A 22,032-nucleotide genomic window follows, 5' to 3' on the forward strand; every position below is an offset into this window, starting at 1 on the left:
CATGCCTTACTTATCTGTCAATACACCTTCACTTTTTTGATTCTTGATGAGCAGAGCAATAGATATCATTGGGATGTGAGGTTGCTACTCAGAACCTCATGGGAGACAAATATTAGCTATATTAATCACTTCCTGAAGATTAGGCTTGCTGTGGATGTAATAGACTTAGATTTGTGTAAGATGTTTGACTTGGTACTGCACAACATTTTGATTAAAAACTAGAATATCAGATTAATTTTGGATACAGTAAATGGCTGGCTGATAGGTCTCAAAATACAGTTATAAATGGTGAATCATCAAAGGGATGTTTCTAGTGAGGTCCAATGGGTATTGGTTCTTGGCTCTACACTATTAAACACTTTTATCGATAACCTAGATGCAAACATCAAATCATCAGTGATAGTTTGCAGATCCAAAAATTTGGGGGAGTGGTAAATAATGAACAGGGCAGGTCACTGATTCAGTGGATTGCTTGGTAAGCTGGGCGCAAGCAAACAGTGTGTTCTAGAACAAAGAATGTAGGACATACTTGCAGCATGGGGGATTCTATCCTGGGAAGCGGTGACTCTGAAAAAGATGAGGATTGTGGTGGATAATCCACTGAATGTGACACTGACCAAAAGAGCTAATATGATCCTGGCATACATAAATGGTGCACTCAAACAGGATACTCCTGGGGGAATTCTGTGCCAAAAAATTCTGCACACATTTTAAAATTCTGCATATGTTTGTCAAAATAACACAATATAATCACTCCAGTTTCAATTATTTTGGTAATTTATTTCAAAATATGTTAACAAGAATGTCAACACACAGAGCATAAAAAAAGATTTCCCCAGGAGTGTAGACTTAAAGAAATCCCTATGAGAACCCAGTTCCACTTGAGGGGGTTCTGAAGGGGGCTGTATGGTGCCCCCAGACACCTGCACTCCCCCCAGAGCCCAGCTCTGCGGCCTCCCTCCTCCCCCAGAGCCTAGTCTAATGTGAATTGTTGTTGATAAAGGTCTCTTACTTAGACTTTGATTTTTCTAAAATTAATACAATTTTTAGTAACTATGCTAAATTTAGAACTTCTGTAAAATTGGGGTTTTTTGGACTGATAATATTTGATCGTTAGGTCCCTACTAAGTTCATGGTTCATTCTGATCAATTTCACGGTCATAGGAATTTAAAAACAGTACATTTCATTATTTCAGCTATTTAAATCTGAAATTTCAGAATGTTGTAATTGTAGGGGTCCTGACCCAAAAAGGAGTGAGTGGTGGGGGGTCGCAAGGTTATGGGTGGGAGTGGGGTGTTGTAGTACCGTTACCCTTACTTCTGCACTGCCGCTGGAGAGCGGCAGCTGTTGACTGCGAGCCCAGCTCTGAAGACAGTCGCTGCCAGCAGCAGCGCAGAAGTAAGGATGGTATGGTATTGCCACCCTTATTTCTGCGCTGCTGCCTGCAGAGCTGGGCCCTCAGCAAGCAGCCACCACTCTCAGGCCACTGAGCTCTGAAGGCAGCAACGTAGGATACTGCTGTCAGAATTAAATTCATATGGCCTGCATATTTTTGTGCCCCCCCATGCAAAAAAACTCAAAAGAAATCTGCAGGGGACACACACGTCTCTTCCCTGGCCGCCCAAGGAGCGTGTCTGTGTCTTCAGACATACAAATCACTGCAGAGGGAGGGGGATTGGGTGTGTGTGTTGGAGCTGGCCAACAAGCGAGAGGTGCTGCGGCTTGAGGGGCATGAAGGAGGGCACATTTTTTTGTTATGCAGGAGTAAGGCGCTGTCCCCAGGCAGAAATGTAGCTGCTTGCTTGCCTAGTAAAATGTCGCTTCTTGAGAATCGAAAAAACACTTAATTAAATATTAGAATCATGTTACTGAAAATTCTGTTTAAGTTAAATTAAATAGCTTTTGTGTTTAAAAAAACCTAAACACTTTTTGTTAATGTTGCTGTTTTATCTCATTCTCTGTTGCAGCCTATCTGCATAATAACGTTGTTAATTATTCTATGGTTAGTTAACTGTTCCCATTCTCAGTCAGTTCATCCAGGAGCATAAAACCTGTAAGTTTTAAGGCCCCCCTACATTGTCAAAATGATGTAAAGCTTTATAAATGACAGTAAGGGAATAGGCCTAGGAAGCTCTATGCACTTTCTCATTTTTTTTTTCCTGTGCCAAAGTGGCACAGTGGGTTTAGATTTTTACTTACTAGTTTTTTAAAAAAAAAGATTTTCGAGGGCAAAATAAAGTATTTACCAAGCAGTCAATAAAATGTCAGGACAATCAGAACCAAGCACTTTCCAAAGTACTCAGCTAGATACAGGACAATGATTAGCAAAACTGTATGACTTTCATGTGTGAAAGTCTGAGCAATTTAAAATGACATTCTTTTTTTCTTTTTCTCTTTGGTGTTCTGTTATGTGATTTTAAATGAAAATCCAGGATTATAACTGGAATGCAGGGTATTAGTTACCAAGTGTTCATAACTTCCATGTGTTTAGGAAATGCTGAATAGTTATTGTGACTTTTTTCTGTGTTGTAATTGAAATTGGTGTGATTATATTACATTATTTTGACAAATCTGCAGAACTTTAAATGTTTTGGTGCAGAATTCTCCCCCCCCCCCCCCCCGGAGTAGTGGGATTAAGGGTGGCATGGTATGGTATTGCCACCCTTACTTCTGCACTGCTGCTGGTGGGATGCTGCCTTCAGAGCTGGGCACCCAGCCAACAGCTGCTACTCTCTGGCCACCCAGCTCTGAAGGCAGTGCAGAAGTAAGGGCGGCAATACAGTGACTCCATAAAAATAACCTTGCAAGTAACTCCCTTTTGGGTCAGGACTCCCAGTTTGAGAAATGCTGGTCTCCACTGTAAAATCTGTATAGTACAGGGTAAAAGCACAAAAAGACAAGATTTCACGGTCCGTGATGTGTTTTTCATGGCCATGAATGTGGTAGGGTCCTATTCATTGTGAACCCATTTAATATGAGCCCTGATGTATACAAAAAGCATAATGTATATACACCTGTTTGTGTACATTTGAGAAATGTCTTAAAAAAAAATTGAAAGGGTGGACCTTTATTTTACTGTATAACTACTAATTTATCTGATAAATCAATGACCCAATAAAACTGTGGATATAGTTTGGCTTTAACTCCTTCTGTTCACTTTTGATTTAATTCTGTAAGTTCTCTATCACTGTTCCTTAACATTTGGTATCACTGGGCTTCTACAACTGTCCATCTCATTGTATCTTTTAACCATGTGTCATATCCAAGCTGTTAATTTATTTTCATGCTTGTAATGTTGTCTTTCATATGATTTCTGTTTTCCCCTTCTTCCTGCTATGTAGATTCCTAAAGGAAAGTCCAACTGTTCATTTCCCAAAAACTCTACTTTGTAAGTCCTCATCATGGCTCAGTGAAGTTTTTCAACTTCAGTTTTCCTCTTGTCACTAATGATGCTTTGCATACCACTATCCTGCAGCTGATAAATTGCTTGTATCTGACTCCATTCCAAGGTTAAGCACTCTTCTACCCATTCATGACCCGTCTCCCCTACCCAGCATCAGATGTAACTGACCCAAACTGACTTAGGCATTTTTGTAACTGGACTGGATAGATATTAAGAATACTTGGGCATGAAAAGTACTTTCACTTTGGTCTGTTTTATAGTATTTGCTTAAGTGTGCCTGTTAGAGCATGTTCAGATCTTCAGTACATATTAACCATCTTCCTGGGTTAGGTCTCTTACTGTTCTCTTTAAAGGGAGTTGATCTGTCATATAATTTTGTGTGGTGTTTTTGGTACACGTAGGTCTTCTAAGCTACATCTTCCAAAACCTCCCTTACATTGTGCTAATCCCATGCCTAGTGCTAATCCTGTATCTGGAGATGCCCTTTGCAGGCATTTTGATTGGAAGCCAAATGTCATTTGAGTGCTTTGATTGGATATTACAGCAAACTGTGAATGGATAATCCTGTTTATATGTTGTCCCTGGAGGCAGAACTGTGTCATTGTGGTTAAGAGTAGTTGTATAGAAAAAGATCTACCTGAATTACTTCATCAGTTGATTTGACCCTTTCACATGTTGCAGCATTTGTTTACATATGTTAAGAATTGTTCATTTTATGTAGTTCCATTGGATTTCAGGAAAAGGCATAGACAGATGGCATGCATGCTTCTAGTTGGGGGAGTGGGAGGGGACAACTAGTTTAAACCTCATTGGTAGGCAGCAGTTCAAATGAAAAAGCTGTTTTTTTCACAGCATGTTACGGACCAGGTAAATAGCTCCAAACTAACTGGCATCAAAAAGAAGCAAGAGGTAAAATGCCTAAAATGTCATCTTTAATAAACTCAAGTCCAGGATTTTTGGCTTGTTTTCCTGCACTGGAGTTGCAAAGTTGGAAAACATATTCATACCACTTTTGATTGGTGAGACTAATATATTGTGCAACTTCAGTGGAGCTCTTTCTTGCAAAATTGACTGTAGCACTGAGACTGGGGTGGCCTTCTCTACACTAGAAGGGGCTTGCCTGGGGTAGCTGTTCTCATAAACTCTCCCAGTGGAGATGCAGCCATTACAGACAAGTTCTTTTGGTAGAATAGCTTATACTAGTTCCCTGAACAAAATAAACTATACCAGCAAAAGGATTTTTTTTTTTTGCCAGTAGAACTGCATCTACACTTGGGCTTTTGCCAGTGTGGCTATGTTGATTGGGGATGGTGGATTTTTTTTTCCACACACCTAAATGAGAGCTATGCCAACTAAATTTCCAAATGCAGATCATGCCTAAGAAAAATGAGTGGTAGATGTTTCATTTTCTAAATATCAGTGTGTTAAACATCATTTCTTTATTTAAGTCAACATTTTTCATTTTAATAGTAAAAGTGAGGTTATTAGGGAAATACAATTTGATCTGTTTGGTTGTAGTTGTCACTAGGATTTTGTTGCTCTTCAGTTGCTCCATAATTTTGTCTTGGTTGTCCCTTTTTTGAGAGCATCTAGCTTGATATGCGCATCTTTTCATTGTCAGTTTATTGGTTCTTGGGTGACTCTGTCCTTTTAGCTGGGAACATGTACTAATAGCCTGTGGCATAATTGAATGTTTTATAAAATGTGGCAGGCTTGGAGTGCAGAACTTTTTCCTTTGAAGGACTTTACATTAAAACTGGTTTTATAAATATGTTCTGTATATGATTTAAACTGCATGAAAACAATGTCAAGATGTTAGCAACTTTGTAGGGCTCCTGTACAGAAATGATGAAGCAGCTGACTACTTTTTTTTTTTAACTTTTTTTTATAGGTGAAGAACAGAATAAAGAAGCGCTGCAGGATGTGGAAGATGAAAACCAGTGAGACACCAAGGCCAACAAGAGAACCCATCTCTGACCACACCCACCCTCCCCAACAAATCCCTCAGTGTCACTCTGAGACCCATCAAATCTGACTTTTACATTGGGTCTCAGAATTTAGGTTCCTGCCCTATTGGGTTTATTATTATTATTTTTTTTTTTTTTTTTTACACAGTTTAAAAGTTCTTAAAGGCAAGAGTGAATTTCTGTGGATTTTACTGGTGCCAGCTTTTAGGTTCTTTAAGACACTAACAGGACTGCATAAAGGTTTTTTCAGCATTACTGTATTGTCTTCTGCCAGATGTGACTATTAGAAGTGAATATTACATCTGAAAGCCATTAGATTTTAGGGGAGAGATTTGTTATCGCACTGTAGGGCGCATGTGGTGGCATTTTTCCTTTTTTATAATTGTTTAAACTGAATTTTATACCAGTGTTTAAACTTAATTGGGTGTTTAGCTTGAAGTTTCAGGTTGCATTGGAACGTTTATTGTAGTGATTTTACTGTTTAAAAAAAAGTTTCCAAACTGCTGAAATGTTGCTGAAAAATATGATGCTGGTAACAGTTCAACAATCCGTGGCTGCTCATTCTTGCCTACTTTTTACTTTTCCTCAAAGCAGGTTAGCATTGAAGGTGGCATTGAAAAGCCTGCATGCGTGTTCAATATTTTTTTTTCCCTTCCCCATCCCTATTCCCCTTCGCTCGCTCAACCTCTTTCGTTCAAAGTATGTGTAACTTGAAGCTAATTTGTACTACTGGATATCTGACTGGAGCCACAGATACAAAATCTGTATTGTTCTTACTGAAACACAGCATGGAATTAACATTAAACTTAAATAAAACAAACCTAAATTAAAAAATGCCAAATATTACTGTGAGTTCCTCTTTTATACTTGGATTACAGTTTAGCTCGAGTAGACTTTCATACATTACAAGTAGCAGGAAAATTTGAACACATCAAAGGAGGGGGAAGAGTAATAGTGGGAATGAAAAAATATATGCAGGATGGCTTACATTTAAACACTAGTAACAAATATTTTTGGTAAAGGAAATTCAGATGGACTCACTGAGCTTTTGAAGGGCTTGTTTCTATAGTATAACAGATTTTCACAAGTTACTAGATTTTGGGTGCCCAACTTGAGGCCCTTTTGAAATCCGGCCCCTTTAAGGCCTGTCTGTGGTTGAATACCCAAAATTGCTGATCACTTTTGAAACTTAGTCCCCATTTCTAAAGAACTGGAGCCATTAGTGTATGTAACACAGGCTGTATGTTAGCTCATTGTTTGTGCAGATCTGTTACAATGGGGTTTTTAGCCTGCATGCAGCTGGGAGTCAGAACCAGACCTGTCAGTCACTGGCTGTGGAGTACTGCCCTGCCTCTGGAAGTTCCCTCCATTTTTTTTTCTGCTGTCACAGCAGCAGGCAGGCTCAACCATACCCTCTCTGCTGCCACAGTGTTCTGAGAAAAATTCCAAACTGTATTTCAGATTTTTAAACTAAAATGTGGTTCAGTAATGTTAACCAGCTGTGTTCCATGGCTGTTTGCTTTTTCTGGGGGAGATTGTCCCCTCAGCTCCGTTTGTTGGAAGCTCAGCTGATTTTGCAGATAGGATGTAATTTTTCCTCAGCCCAGCCCAAGTGGAGTTGCCTTTGCATGCCCTTTCTCCCCCGCTGCCAAGCAAGTTGGGAGACGGTAGATCCACTGGGTAAGAAGCAGCCCAGATTGGGTAAGGTTCCACTTCAGACAGGAAAAAAGAGGCAGCAGATTGGAAAAGAACATGCTCCAGGGAAAGCAGCCCCACATCTATCTCCATAGGAGGAATGAAGTTGAAGGGCAGCATACCAGATGGGAGGTCACTCCTGACTCCTTGCAACCCACACAAGCAGCCACACACCCCTTGACTATGGAGCTCAGCTGCTCCTCAGCCTGCAGGTTGTGGATGGAGGGGACCAGAGTATGGACATCAACACCAAAGAATGCGGTAAGGGGCATTTGAGCCCAGTTCTCGCTCCCTGCTGCCTCTTCTATACCAGGTGCCCCTATACTGTTATCCCAAGGTGAGATTTCCATGAGAAAGACGCATCCATCTGATATGGATCCTGCCCAGAGAGGTTCTAGGGTTAGCTCCAGGCAAGTGCCTACATTGAGAGACCGTGACACAGGGAGACAAATAAGCCCATTGTCTTTGAGAACAGGAGAGCATTAGCCTCTTGAAATCTTTTCAGAGTATTGGGAGTCCATTTTTGCTCCTGCTGCTGAAGCAGGATGATGAGGCAAACTGCCAAAGGGGAAATAAATTAATAAAATTAGTATATTTTTGCTCACCTTCACAGAGAATCAAATAGTAAAATATATATATATTTTTTTTAAAGGTGAGCTAGACTCAGAAGAATGAACTGCATATTGTGAAACAATGCCTGGGAGGTCTGCAGCTGCCCCTGATAAAGGTATAGCTGTATAGCATGCATGCTGGAAAGACTGAATAATGGGATAGGGATTTTATGCCACCCTTAAAGGACTGGGAAAATAACAGGTTGTTGCGATAAGCGGCTGTTGCTGATTGCTATGTCCTAATGCCATTGTTCCCAGATTCTGTTACAGGGTGCTTGTCTTCACCACCTTCTCCCCCCAGCAGGTGACTATGGAGTGATGAGAGGGACAGCAGGTCCAGCTGTGGAAGAACCGGCAGGTACTAAGGGGCCTCAGCCCATCCCTTATTTACTTTTCTTGATCTTCCCAGTCTCCATATTAGGAGGCCAGACAGTTCCTTAGTGAGCAACAGTCAAAATTTACCCCGATAGCCACATCTATCTTCAGTAGTGAAAATATCCCTGGTGGTCAGGGACTCGGTGTTTCTAAGGGGGAGAGATTTTTACCTGAAGGAGTGGTCATCTCACTATACAGGCCCTTCACAGGCAGCCAAGTCCGCCAGATATTGTCAGCCCCCTCCTTCATAAAAACAAACATGAACTGTCATCTGACATCCTAGATCCCCCTGCATGCTTTCAAAAGCAATGCCTTGTATGAGTAGACAGAATTGCAAGTATGATCCCTCAAACTTTTTCTGGAGGCGGGGGGTGTGTGTGTAAAGGGCTGTTGTATGAAGCTTTTGGATCAGATGTTGCAATTGCATATTACTGATATGATGGGTCCTATATGAAAAGAAGCTAAAGTTATTCTGGGTTGTCAGAAAAATAAACTAACAAACCTGGATTCTACCAGATGCTATAGAAAGAAATACAGGGCAAATGACAAATTGAAGCAGGCCATGAAGTACAGTGGGAGAAAATACCTCCTTGTAAATGTTACCTAGAACAAGTGCAGGGTCAGTAGCTGCTCTCTGTTGCCTCAGAGCTATCTGCAGGTCTCCCACCAGCCCTTTCCAGAATTAGAACATTAAGGCTGTCAAATGATTTTAAAAACAAATCTCAATCATGCAATTAATCACACTTTTCAACAAATATTTGGTGGTATTGTTTGTCTACATTTTCAAATATATTGATTTCAATTATAATACATGTACAGTTCTCACTCTATATTTTTGATGAATTTGCACTGTAAAAGAGGCAAAAATAGTATTTTTCAATTCACCTAATAAAAGTACTGTAGTGCAGTCTCTGTATCATGAAAGTTGAACTTAAATTGTAGAATTTTTTTTAAAAAGGGGGGGGGCCACTCCATGTGAAACTTTAGAGCCTACAAGTCCCCTAAGCCCTGCTTCTTGATCAGTCAATTGCTCAAACAAGCTTGTTTATAGTTGTGGGAAATAATACTGCCTGCATCTTGTTTAAAATGTCACTTGAAAAGCAGAACAGGCTTTCGGATGGCAGTGTTGTAGTTGGCATCTCAAGATATTTACATGCCAGATGCACTAAAGATTCATATGTTCCTTCATGCTTCAATTACCATTCGAGACAATATGCATCCAGTGCTGATGACTGGTTCTGCTTGATAACTATCCAAAGAGTGTGGACCAACAATGATGTGTTATGATCAAAATATGACCATGTAGATCATTGTTGCTAGCACTGTTACATACTTTGTACAGGTTTCAGAGTAGCAGCCGTGTTAGTCTGTATTCGCAAAAAGAAAAGGAGTACTTGTGGCACCTTAGAGACTAACAAATTTATTAGAGCATAAGCTTTCGTGAGCTACAGCTCACTTCATCGGATGCATTTCACAAAGTAAAACTATTTCCCCATGGTATTTCTCCCTCCCACCCCACCCCCCACTGTTCCTCTGATATTCTTGTTAACTGCTGGAATTAGCCTACCTTGCTTGTCACCATGAAAGGTTTTCCTCCTTTCCCCCCCCTGCTGCTGGTGATGGCTTATCTTAAGTGATCACTCTCCTTACAGTGTGTATGATAAACCCATTGTTTCATGTTCTCTGTGTGTGTGTGTGTGTATAAATCTCTTCTCCTGTTTTTCCCACCAAATGCATCCGATGAAGTGAGCTGTAGCTCACGAAAGCTTATGCTCTAATAAATTTGTTAGTCTCTAAGGTGCCACAAGTACTCCTTTTCTTTATACTTTGTACAAGATTTGTTGCAATTATGGGGTGTAAGTTTTCTATGGAAAAGTTCACTTGTTGAATGATTATGCTACTTGCATGTATTCACCATTTTTTAGCTGAAGGTATGAATGTTTGCTCTTTTAGTAATACTTACTTTGTGAATGATGTAGTCAAGTGATAGTTCATCAATGAACACAGTGGACCTGGAAGAAGCTTATCTTGAACTAATGGACTTCCTGAGGATGGTCTAACTAGAGTATGGGTAATGGCCTCTGCTGTGACTAAGTGAAGCAGCCATTGACATGTGATTCACCCATTTGACTCCAAATTCCATCTTGTTACCTTTTTAATTTTCCACAAAATAGTTCAACATCAGTGTAGACATGGTCATAGTTGCAAAAAGATCTATACCACTCATTGAGGGGTTTTTTATGATTGGAGTTTAAATTAGTATCAGAATCTCAGTGTGTGCACTGTCAACAAAACTGAATTATAGACCAGGCCTAATTTACTGTTTAGTAGCCTATAGTGCTTCATCATATAAACAGGGATAGTCTTTACGCTTAGATGTGTAATGTTGCTATTGAGTATATGTGTATGTTAGTCAGATGAGCCCACTTTATTGAATGGGTCAGGTCATAAATATCCTGGCACCATCATTATTTACTGTGGCCTCAACTCTTGTTACATGCACGTTTTACTAAAGTGATTTTCAGTCTTTTTCCAGCTCACTGATTAAAGCTAGTGACTAGTAGGGGGCTAAGACTAGTTCATTGCAGGACAGTATGAGAAACATGTGTATCATTACAGAAATTCTGCTTTTTCTCTCCTCATCCCACCTCTCCTCAGTTATAGATGTTATGTTTCTCTAAGGCACACGTTTAGGGTTTGTCTACACTGCAGCATTTAATGAAGATGCTACTTACAGTGGTTGGAAAGCTTCTTCTATTGGCATAGGTCCACCACCTTCCCCAAGAGGCTGTAGCTACATGATAGGAGATACCTTCTTATTGACATACCCCTGGCTCCAGCTGAGGGGCTGAGATAATAAACTACTGCTCAGGAGTGTGGCCTTATTTACTACACTCCTCAGTCACATTTATACTGCTTTAAGTTTTTAGTGTAGACCACAGTTTACTCATCTTGAGTGCTTTATGTCCAAAGACCTGATGGGAATGGTTCAAAGGCAGCATTGGTATGCAATGGCCAACAGCAGGGCTTGGCTCATTTATGTGCTACTAAACTTCTACCCTTCCCAGTCAAATTGTTACAGACTAGGGGAGAGTGCCACTAATTATACAAGTAAAGCTTCAGGCACAAGAAGCTTGCCAGATGATACTTTTAAAGGCACAGCATAAGAAGGTAAGAATGTTGTTTTTAGGGTAGTTGCTAACAAACTCACTCTAGTTCACCTGTTGCATAGCCTTTAGTAGAAACTCTAACAAACACTCAAAGCTTCAGGTTTTTTTTTACAAAATTTATTTAGCAGACTTTTGGGATTACATCATTGAGTGTATACAGCATAATATAGTGTATATATACACACTATAGGGTGTACAGCATTCCAGGCTTGAGGCAGCGTTATCTGATAGCACACAAAAGTAGGAAAAAAAGTATTAGTGAGCTCATCGTACACCAGTGGCAGCATGTTGTTGAGCTTAGTCGGCCTGCCACTGTCCCCTGATTACAGATGGAATTGTGAAGGCATGCACATAGTGCCTTCCACCTGATCTTTATCAGTAGAATGTTGACTGTGGTGGTTGCATCTCACTGTGATTCAGCTGTTTACTACAAAGCATTCACCACCAAGCTTTTTCCTCCTAAATTTAACAAAAAAAAACCCCAACCCTTCATATTTAGCTCTTTCAGTAGTGCTCTTCCTCTTCCTCCCGTGCACTTTTGGTGACTATTTTAACAGACACAGTTCAGAGTAAAATGATATAGCATGGAATTAATGGCAAGATTCCACAAAGTGCAGCCTCCATGTGGCCAAGCAGTAATCCAGGTAGGGATGAATAAACGACCTGTTTCCATTTAAAACAGTGTTTGTGGAAGGCTATCTCTAAGCCTTGGGTGTGTTTGAGACTGCAAATGCCTAGGTACTCCTGCTAATATGCAGTGATTTTCCTACAGTGCTGCTGAATAACTGCAGCAAATAGCAGCTTGGGCAGAGAGACCAGGGGCTTTAACAGAACAGGTCACCTGTGTATCTTTCACCAATACCAGCCATGTGGCCAGGACCAATAAACACATGCTTTTTCAGGTGGAGGGGAGGGGGGAAGAATTGTGTGTGTCTGCAAAAAAGAGGCAGTCTTTTATGCACATTTGGGCACAAGAAACAGGCACTACAGCCCAGGAAGAAAAGGGTGAGGGGGCACCTTTGGAAGGCAGGTTCCAGATGAAGGGTGCTTTAAAAAAAGTACATGTGCTACATTACCTCTATAATTGTTTTTAAAAGGCTCAAAAGTTCCCACAGAATCTCTGCTTTTTATAGTGCAACTCACCCAATGAGCTAAAAATATTTACAGGGTTTTACTCATTTATATAATATGGCTTTTTAATATTTTTATACAAAGCATCAGAAAGTGACAAAGCAAAATTCTTCATAAAATGTTCTGATGATAAAGTCTGGCACTTTATAGAGTTGGCCAGTACAGATCTGCCACTTTGTATTTCTTATGATCATGCTTTTGTATGTATGTATCAAGACAGATTAGAAAAAGCTGGTAATTTCAGGGCTTGGTCTCTGCAGCAATGACAACCTTAGCACCCACTAAGGCCAGCGGAGTACATGAGTTTCACAAGCCCCAGCTGTAGAAACAAACTCAGACCCAAGTAGTTGCCAGTAGGAAGGGGAAGAGAAGGTGCTTTTTTTGGGGTAGTTTCAGATTTTCACTCTGTTTTATGGAAGTGTAGTTCTTTGGTAACTATTAAGAAAATGAGCAAAGCAGCAAAAAAAAAAAAAAAAAAAAAAAAAAACACAAAACCTGCAGGCCAGTATGTCCAGCCACTGGTATAAAAGGCAATCCAGATTGATGGAGGAACAGATCCTTTCCTGCTGACAAATGTTATCGAGAATTCAACCGAGGAGCAACCTGAGGAGAAAGACAAAGAATCTAGAATGTGGAATGGAAACAAATATACTGCAAACGTTTTTAACAATTACTCCATGAAGATACCGAAGTCTAGGCTGGAGTAGAGTTACCCCGTATGAGATGCAGAATAAATAAGAACTTGTCCTGATTAACAAATTCAGCCAGATTCTGTAAATCAGGAAGCAAATGCACCACTTGGCCAGTGCAGGAAGTCAGGGCTACAGTATTTATTTCTTAAATCTCATTCAGACTCCCACCCATTTACCCCAGTAGCCTGGAACTTCTATCAGGATTATCACTGGAGGAAGATCTGCTTTGCTTGTTCCATGTGGTAGAAACCGAGTCCACAGTTTTTCTAATTGGCAAACACTATGGACAGTCCCAAAGGATTGAAAAATCATAAAATATTTTGGGATACATCATAATATAGGCATAAGAGCAAACAGAGGCCTTGACCACTTGCTGCTATGGAAGATAGTCCATAGCCCAGAAAAGGGATGCTGGTTTCAGTGTCCTGACCAAATTCCAACAATTCTGTTTTATGTGAATAAGTAACTCCCCTCAAAACCCCAGGCTGTAGGGCTGCTATCTTAGATGGTTCCACCTTAGGGGAAGAAGGGTGGAAAGTTATTTCCCTTCTGGGACTGACCTCTTGACCGGTCTGAAATTGGGATGGAGACTTTAGATTCAGTGGGTTTGGATTTACTTCTGGAGAGTCTTTGACCTTGGAGTATTGGTTGATCATAGGATGACTATGAGCTGCCAATGTGATATGGCTGTGAAAAAAGCTAATGCGTTTTTGGGATGCATCAGGAGAGGCATTTCCAGTAGGGATAAGGCGGTTTTAGTACCATTATACAAGGCACTGGTGAGACCTCACCTGGAATACTGTGTGCAGTTCTGGTCTCCCATGTTTAAAAAGGATGAATGGAGCAGGTTCAGAGAAGGGCTACTAGGATGATCCAAGGAATGGAAAACTTGTCTTATGAAAGGAGACTTAGGTTGAGGGGAGATATGATTGCTCTCTATAAATATATCAGAGGGATAAATACAGGAGAGGGAGAGGAATTATTTAAGCTCAGCACCAATGTGGACACAAGAACAAATAGGTATAAACTGACCACCAGGAAGTTTAGACTTGAAATTAGACAAAGGTTTCTACCCATCAGAGGAGTGAAGTTTTGGAATAGCCTTCCAAGGGAAGCGGTGGGGGCAAAAGATCTATCTGGCTTTAAGATTCTACTCGATAAGTTTATGGAGGAGATGGTATGATGGGATAATGTGATTTTGTAATTAATTGATTTTTAAATATTCAGGGTAAATAGGCCTAATCCCCTGAGATGGGATATTAGATGGATGGGATCAGAGTTACTACAGAAAATTCTTTCCTGGCTATCTGGCTGGTGAATCTTGCCCATATGCTCAGGGTTTAGCTGATCGCCATATTTGGGGTCGGGAAGGAATTTTCCTCCAGGACAGATTGGAAGAGGCCCTGGAGGTTTTTCGCCTTCCTCTGTAGCATGGGGCACTGGTCACTTGAGGGAGGATTCTCTGCTCCTTGAAGTCTTTAAACCACGATTTGAGGACTTCAATAGCTCAGACATAGGTGAGGTTTTTTCGTAGGAGTGAGTGGGTGAGATTCTGTGGCCTGCATTGTGCAGGAGGTCAGACTAGATGATCAGAATGGTCCCTTCTGACCTTAGTATCTATGAATCTATGACCTGAAAGGATTGTTCAATTTGCTGGGATCCTCCATTGAGGAATCTTAGCATGTTTGCACATTGGGGGCCCCAACCAGCAGAACAGAGAGCTCTATTCAGCTGGCACAGCAAGGACCTCTGCGCTGTAAATATGGGAGAGCTCCCCCTTCTGTGGCTCCTGAGAGGGGGTCTCACAGATGGAGCCTTCACACTGCTCCATTTGGCCTGCTGCAACATGATAGCAGAGGGGAACAAATCTGGAGGAGTATGACAAGTAGTCCTGTTCAAGCAGCAATATGGCTATTTCAGTCCCAGAGGGGAGCTGAGATTGGGGTAAAGGATTTTTTCTTACTGCTGCTCTAAAATCAACACTTTATAATGTGGGTTTGGAACAGATAAGGTGGGAATACTGAACTGCATCACTACAGGTAAAGCAGCATGGCCAGGTCTGAACAATTACTGGTAATTGCAGGTAAAGAGGTGTGCTTCCCTCAAATGTCTCAGAATGGGAGAGAGGTTGGGATGCAAATGCTGCCTGTGTTGTGTAGGGGACTTGACGTTTATCAGGGATGCTATATAAAACAAAGACTACCATAATTTTAAACCCACTTTTCTAAACACATTTAGATTAATTACTTTCCTTCCCAAGCTGTGCAAACTCTTACAACAGAAGATACTTACCACAGCAAGGTGGCCATTTTTGGCTTTGGCTATGAGCAGTTCAGATCCTGAAGTAAAGTCTATTATTCCTTCTTTGCCTTGCCCGATTGTAAATTTTATGCTGAAAGAAACAAAAGAAGAGTCCTCACATGGTTTATAAGTGGTATCTTAGCTAACTCCAACTTGTTCATGATCAGTATAATTGTGGCTATTTTACAGGAAATGTTTGTCTGTCTCTGAGCACAGCAACACTTGCTTAATGCTACAGTACAATGCAAATACTTCACAAAAACGGTTATGTGCCTCTCATAACTGTTGATGTGTTCCTCATGTCCATTCCATGTCAGGTGTATATGTACACCACATGCACTGGTGCCTGAAGTTTTCCCCCAGTGGTATCTGGAATCGCCCATGTATGTGCTGGTATAAGGAACACGCTGTGCCTCTCCCCTCATTTCCTTCTTGCCAGAACTCCGTCACAATCGTCAAAGTTTTTTCCCTAGCGATACTCGTCGGGTGGGATGTGGAGCACTGGCCCTGCTGACCTGCTGCCTCTTCAGTTCCTTCTTGCCGGATTATGCCGACAGAGAGGAAGCGGGTGGGTCTTGGAATGGACATGAGCAACATAGCTCGAAGAACAAGAGTTACAAAAGGTAGATAACCGTTTTCTTCTTTGAGTGATTGCTCATGTCAATTCCAAGCAGTCCCCAGGAGGATGGGCCAGAGTTCAGAGTTGTAGACTGAAGCACTGCTCTACCAAACATGACATCATCTCTAGCCTGCTGTGTGATGGCATAGTGCAACAAAAAGATGTCCTGAGTGGGGACCTCCACTAGGAAGCAGGGCAGGAGTAACAGGAGGCACCCATCTCAGTCCTCCTTCGGCCAGGGCCAGGGCTCAGCTAAGCAGCCTTCGAGCTCAAAGCCAAACTTCTGAAGGTGCGCCCGAGGATGGAGCACCAGTTCAATGCCCAGATCCTGCTCCTCCCTTTGTGAACCATCTATCCCATTTCTACCATGCCTGGGCTCAAATAACCTCAGACCACTTGGTCCTAAGCATGGTAGAATTGGGATATTCTCTCCGATTCTGTTCCCTCCTTCCATCCCACCCACCCTCCCTGTGTACAGACCGAACCGGGACCATATAGACAGACTGGTCATGCGCTCTCCTCAGGTTCTTGAGTTCCTCCAGTGGTAGCTCAATCCACAAGCAGGCGGTGATCTAGGAGAAAATTCTCAGATGACACTAGACCCTTCATCCTGTCAGCCACCACAATGAAAAGTTGAGTAGACCTGCAGAAGGGCTTGGCTCGCTCAAAGTAGGCCAGGGCATATCTGATGTTCAGAATATGCAAATGCATCTCCTTGTTGGAATTTTATGGTTTTGGGAAGCCCACTGGCAGGAAGATACCCTGACTGACATGGAACTGCGATACCATCTTTGGCATGAAAGCTGGGTTGGGGCGCAGTTGGACTTCGTCCTAGTAGAACACCGTAACGGGGATTCTGAGGTCAGGGCATTAATCTTGGAGATTCGTCTCACCAAAGTGATGGCTACAAGGAAGCTGACCTTCCACAAAAGATGTGAGAGAGCAGGAGGCAAGGGCCTCAAAGGGAGGACCAGTGAGCTTGGCAAGGACCAGGTTGAGATCCCGTTAGGGAACCGGATCATGGACCTGTGGAAAGTGTCTTTCAAGGCATTTAAGAGATTATTTAAATGCCCTGAAAGACTCTTTCCACAGGTCCATCATCATTGCTTGTAAGAAGAATGATCTACCTTGGATGTGAGAGTGGAAAGTCGATATGCCTGCCAGGTGCACCTTGACTGATGAATGTCAGACCTTGGTGCTTTAAATGGAGCAGGTATTCCAGAATGGATTGTAAAAAAGACTGAGCTGGAGAAAAGTTCCATTCAGATGCCCAGCAGGTGAATTGTTTCTACTTAGCCAAGTCACTCTGGTGGAGGGTTTTCTGTTTTGTAAGAGAACCTGCTGGGCCTGCGTGGAGCAGGCCTGTTCCTCGAGGCTTAGCCATACAGCATCCATGCTGTCAAGTTTAGTAGGGAGGCAAGGTTCGGGTCCCATGAGAGCAGATCTGGGTGGCTGGCAAATGTCCAAAGGGCTGCCACCGCTAAATCCATGAGCATGCCAAACTAATGCTGGCAAAACCATGCCAGGGCTATCATAATGACTCATGCTTTGTCTGTCTTGATCTTCAGAAGGACCTTGCTGATGAGTGGGATTGGTGGGAAGGTATACATCAGGTCGCCTGCTCATGACAGAAGAAAGGCATTGAATAGTGAACCGCTTTCAAGACCTGGCAGGGAACTAAACTGGTAGCATTTTCTGTTTTGCCTGGTAATCAATGGATCCATTTGAGGAGTTCCCCACCTCTGGAAGATGGTCCTCATGACCTCTAGGTGGAGGGACCACTTACGGTGAGAGAAGGACCTGCTAAGGCGATCTGCCAGCATGTTCTGGACCCCGGGGAGGTGCAAGGCTTCCAGATGGATAGTGTGTTGGATACAAAAGTCTCACAGGCAAAGGGCTTCTGGGCACAGGGCCAATGACCATGCTCCCCCATGCTTATTGACAATGCTTGCACTACCTTGCCTGACAGCTGGGGAAGGAATATTTCACAAGCCAGACAGATGGCCCTGAGCTTTCCGACATTTATATTAAACAACAGCTCCTGTTGGGACCATAAGCCTCGAGTCCTGAGGGACCAAGATGGGCTCCCAAGTCTAAGGCAGATGACACCAGGGACACCAAAGGCCATGGGGTTGCAAACGGAACTCCTCTGGTTACATTGTGTGGGTTCAACCACCATGCAAAGGAGGTAAGTGTTTGTGGTGGAATTGTGAGGAACTTGTCCAAGTGATGCCAGACTGGGGAGTAGATGGACGTCAGCCATATCTGCAGTGGTCTGAGATTGCAGTCTTGGGTGCTGAACCACATAGGTGCATGAAGCCATGTGTCCTAGCAGTCTGAGGCATACCTGGGCTGTGCTGAGTGGATGGGTTGTGACTCAGACAATCAAATCCAACATTGCTCAAGAACCTGGCTTCCAGCAAGAAGGCTCTGGTGCTAGTAGAGTCGAGGACTTCTATAAACTCTTATCCTTTGCACTGGCACCAGTGTTGATTAAGGTTCATTTATCAACAGGCCCAGCACTTGAAAGTGGCTTGGACTACAGACCTGTACTCTCGAGTGACCCTTGATGAGCCAATTGTCAAGGTATGGGTAAATTTGAACACCCTGACGTCTGAGGAAGGCTGTGACCACTGCCATACATTTTGTAAACAATCTTGGGGCTGTTGCTAAGCCGAATGGGAGCACTGTAAATTGGTAGTGAGTCTACCCAACAGGTTTCAGAGTAGCAGCCGTGTTAGTCTGTATTTGCAAAAAGAAAAGGAGTACTTGTGGCATCTTAGAGACTAACAAATTTATTAGAGCATAAGCTTTCGTGAGCTACAGCTCACTTCATGTGACAACGAATCATAGGAGCCTTCTGTTCCCACGGAAAATAGAAATATGGAAGTTCACATTCTTTAAGTCAAGACGTACAAGTCTCCAGGATCCAAGGAGAGGATGATGGAGGCCAAAGAGACCATGTGGAACTTTATTGAGGCCTTGCAGGGCCAAGATTGGTTGTAGACCCTCTTTAGCCTTCAGTATCAGAAAGTAGCAGGAGTAAAACCCTTTCCCTCTCAGTTCTTTTGAAAACTTCCTCTATGGCCCCCCACCCTCAGCAGGGCGTGCACCTCCTGGGTGAGCAGTTACTTGTGAGAAGGGTCCCTGAAAAGGGACAGGGAAGGGTGAGGAGAAGGAGGGATGGAAAAAAATTGGAGGGTGTACCTCACTGTTATGGTGCTGAGCACTCACTGATCCAATGTTATAGTGTCCCAAGCAGGGAGGTAGGGAAAGAGACCATTTGAAAATAAAAGGGTGCTTGGATTCTGGTTGTAGACCGGGAGGGTGCCCCAAAGGGCGACCTCCAAGTGTCTGCTTATTTCCAGGTGTGTACCGGGTAGAGCCCGACGGGGTGAATGCGGCCAGCGCTTCTTTCAGTAGGGCTCTGATCTGGTCTGGCCTACAAATCTCTGAGGCTGCTGGGTTTAAATTGCTTCCTTGCAGGCACAGGAGTATAAAGGCCCAGGGAGTGTAATGTAGCCCTAAGGTCTTTCAGACCATGCAACCATCTGTTCAGGAAACATGTTCAATCCATCAAAAGGGAGATCCTGAATGGACTGCTGGACCTCTGTGGAAAGGCCTGAGGACTGCAGCCACGATACCCAGCTTGTTGAAACGGCCAACACCATCGTTCTGGCTGCAGAGTTGGCTGCGTCAGAGGCCTCCTGGAGGGAAGCCCTCACCTCAGTCTTGCCCTCTTCATGTATGGCCAGAAACTCCTGCCTGGATTCCTGTGGCAATGAGTCCTCAAACTTCGCCATGGATTGCCACACATTGAAATCATACCTCCTGAGCGGGGCTTGGTGGTTTGCGACACGCAACTGGAGGCTGGCAGTTGAATAAACTGTTCTGCGGAAAAGATTGAGCCTCTTTGTGTCTTTATTTTTGGGGGTCTAACTGGTTTGACCCTTTCTATCTTGCTCATTGGCAGCAGATACAACCAAGGAACTCGGGGAGGGGTGGAAATAAAGATACTCAAACCCCTTAGCAGGGACATAGTATTTTCTCTCTGCATGCTTTGCAAGAGGGGACAGAGAGGCTAGGGTCTGCCATAAGACCTTAACCAGTTTTATGACACCCTCATGGACAGGGTGTCTGTACCTCAATAGGGCCACTACAGCCAAGATGCCAAATATGGTGTCAGCTGGTTCCAATACTCCTCTGCTTCCAGTCCAAGTTTAGTGGCCACATGCTTAAGTAGTTCTTGGCACCGCGTGTGATGGTCCCATCACTGCCTCATTGGGTGAGGAAGATAAGGCTAGAACCAGGGAAAGGACCGACTCCACTTCCCTGGCTGGGGCAGCCTCATCCAAAGCTGGTGGAGGCTCCTGAGTACCCTGAAGTGACCCCTTGTCTGAGGCAGGCAGGAGACCGTTGCCAACCATCTTTCTGATGCCACAGACACCGAGCGCCGTACCTGGGACTCTGCAATGGTGGGAGACTGCCCCATGGGTTCTAAAACTGCCAGGGTGCAGGCCACTGGCTCTGGGGCCATGTGCTTGTTGGCAGCCCCGGAGGAAAACCGATTGGCATTGCAGAGTGCGCCTGGCCCCTGTGACTTCCTCATGCTCAGAGCCCAAGGAGGAAGGGTCTTCCCTTGGTGATCAGGTCGGTGCTGCTGCTTCCGTTTCCCCAACATACCAGATGATCCAGTGCTTTGCACTTGGGGAGTGGTATTGCAGCTCCATATCAGGGTGCCACATGTCTCGCAATGGTGCTCGGGGGAAATTGGCAATGGTATTCTGGCAATGGACGCCTCAAGCTTGGGGATCGGTGCTGGAGCTCCGGTGACTGAGTGGGACCGCGGGAACTGGCATTGTGGCTTCAGGGACTGGTGCTAGGTTTCTGGGGACTGATAGCGTGCCTCAGGAGGCTGGCACTGAGTGTCTGGTATCATTGCCATGAGTCTGGGGACCAGTGCCAGAAGTCCAGAGATTGGTGCTGAGGACTTGGGTGGGTCTCCGAAGACTGGTAGCACAGCTCCAGAGACCACTGGAGTGATGTTGAGCGTAGCGGTGCAGGGGAGCAATGCCGTGACTATGGGGATTGCTGCAGTGCCCCTAGTGCAGGCTTTCCTCTAGAGAGGACTGTCTCCCAAGATGTTGGCAGCACCAGCACTCTCAGCCTTATGTCCCGCTCCTTCTTAGTGCGTGGCTTGAATCCTTTTTATACTTGTCATGCACATTCGTCTTCCCCAGGCACTTCAAGCAGCTCTGGTGGGGATCACTGATTGGTGTGGGCTTCTTGCACCGCTCAAGCAGTTTGAAGTCCAGGGACATGGGGCAAGCCCTGTCCCTAAGCCAAGTTCCTTGCCAAAGCAGGAGGATGTTCCAGCACTGTCACTGGCAGTAAGAAGGAATTGAAAGGGCAGGGAGGGGGGCAAGGGAAACTGGCAGTGTTCCTTATACTGGCGCATACACGCAAAACTCCAGAGGGTGCTGGAGGTGGTCCTATGGATTCTACTGGGGGGAAAATTTCCAGCACCAGTGCATGTGGTGAGCACACACACACCTGAGCAAGCACTCGAAGAACTACTGTACTCCTTATTGTACTTAGAAGTATATAGATAATATTACAGGCTCCCTGTTACCACAGTGACTCACCACTGTCAGTGACAGAAAAGTAATGATGTCATGGCTAGCATGGTAGTCAGTACAGCTACAGTCTCATCATGCAGCAGCGACAAGTGATCTGCTACTTCTGTGAAAACGGAATTAGTAACATGCAGTTAAGTAGGTTTTGAAGTCAATCATTTGTTTAGATTAAAAGAAAAGGAGTACTTGTGGCACCTTAGAGACTAACAAATTTATTAGAGCATAAGCTTTCGTGAGCTACAGCTCACTTCATCGGATGCATTTGGTGGAAAAAACAGAGGAGAGATTTATATACACACACACAGAGAACATGAAACAATGGGTTTATCATACACACTGTAAGGAGAGTGATCACTTAAGATAAGCCATCACCAACTACAGTACCCACCTGCTGAAGTGAAGAAACAGATTGACAGAGCCAGAAGAGTACC

General features: G+C 43.5%; 2 protein-coding genes and 1 long non-coding RNA gene across 14 annotated transcripts in view; 2 read left to right on the top strand and 1 right to left on the bottom strand.

Moving 5' to 3' along the window:
• Window positions 1–6,217, top strand: part of YWHAE (tyrosine 3-monooxygenase/tryptophan 5-monooxygenase activation protein epsilon) — a 57,537-nt gene extending 51,320 nt beyond the window's left edge. For 3 of the 4 annotated variants that reach the window (XM_038375462.2, XM_043499339.1, XM_043499341.1), the window contains one exon: window positions 5,296–6,217. In XM_038375462.2, coding sequence (XP_038231390.1) covers window positions 5,296–5,348 — 53 coding nt within the window. In that variant the 3' untranslated portion in view covers window positions 5,349–6,217. Of the gene's footprint in view, window positions 1–3,342; window positions 3,390–5,295 lie in introns of all 4 variants that reach the window. The other variant, XM_043499340.1, reaches the window with a different exon arrangement.
• Window positions 6,218–10,124: 3,907 nt separating this feature from the next.
• On the top strand, window positions 10,125–20,452 carry LOC122456967. Its single transcript, XR_006276184.1, has 2 exons — window positions 10,125–11,223; window positions 18,480–20,452. It is a non-coding gene; the product is annotated as an uncharacterized LOC122456967 (long non-coding RNA).
• Window positions 12,738–22,032, bottom strand: part of MYO1C (myosin IC) — a 164,092-nt gene continuing 154,797 nt past the window's right edge. For all 9 annotated transcript variants that reach the window (XM_043499331.1, XM_043499332.1, XM_043499333.1 and 6 more), the window contains 2 exons: window positions 15,338–15,437; window positions 12,738–12,956 (listed from right to left, as the gene is read on the bottom strand). In XM_043499331.1, the coding sequence (XP_043355266.1) occupies window positions 12,930–12,956; window positions 15,338–15,437 (127 nt within the window). In that variant the 3' untranslated portion in view covers window positions 12,738–12,929. The remainder of the gene's footprint in view (window positions 12,957–15,337; window positions 15,438–22,032) is intronic.

Source organism: Dermochelys coriacea, chromosome 17, assembly GCF_009764565.3.
Source record: "Dermochelys coriacea isolate rDerCor1 chromosome 17, rDerCor1.pri.v4, whole genome shotgun sequence".
Taxonomy (NCBI): Eukaryota; Metazoa; Chordata; order Testudines; family Dermochelyidae; genus Dermochelys; species Dermochelys coriacea.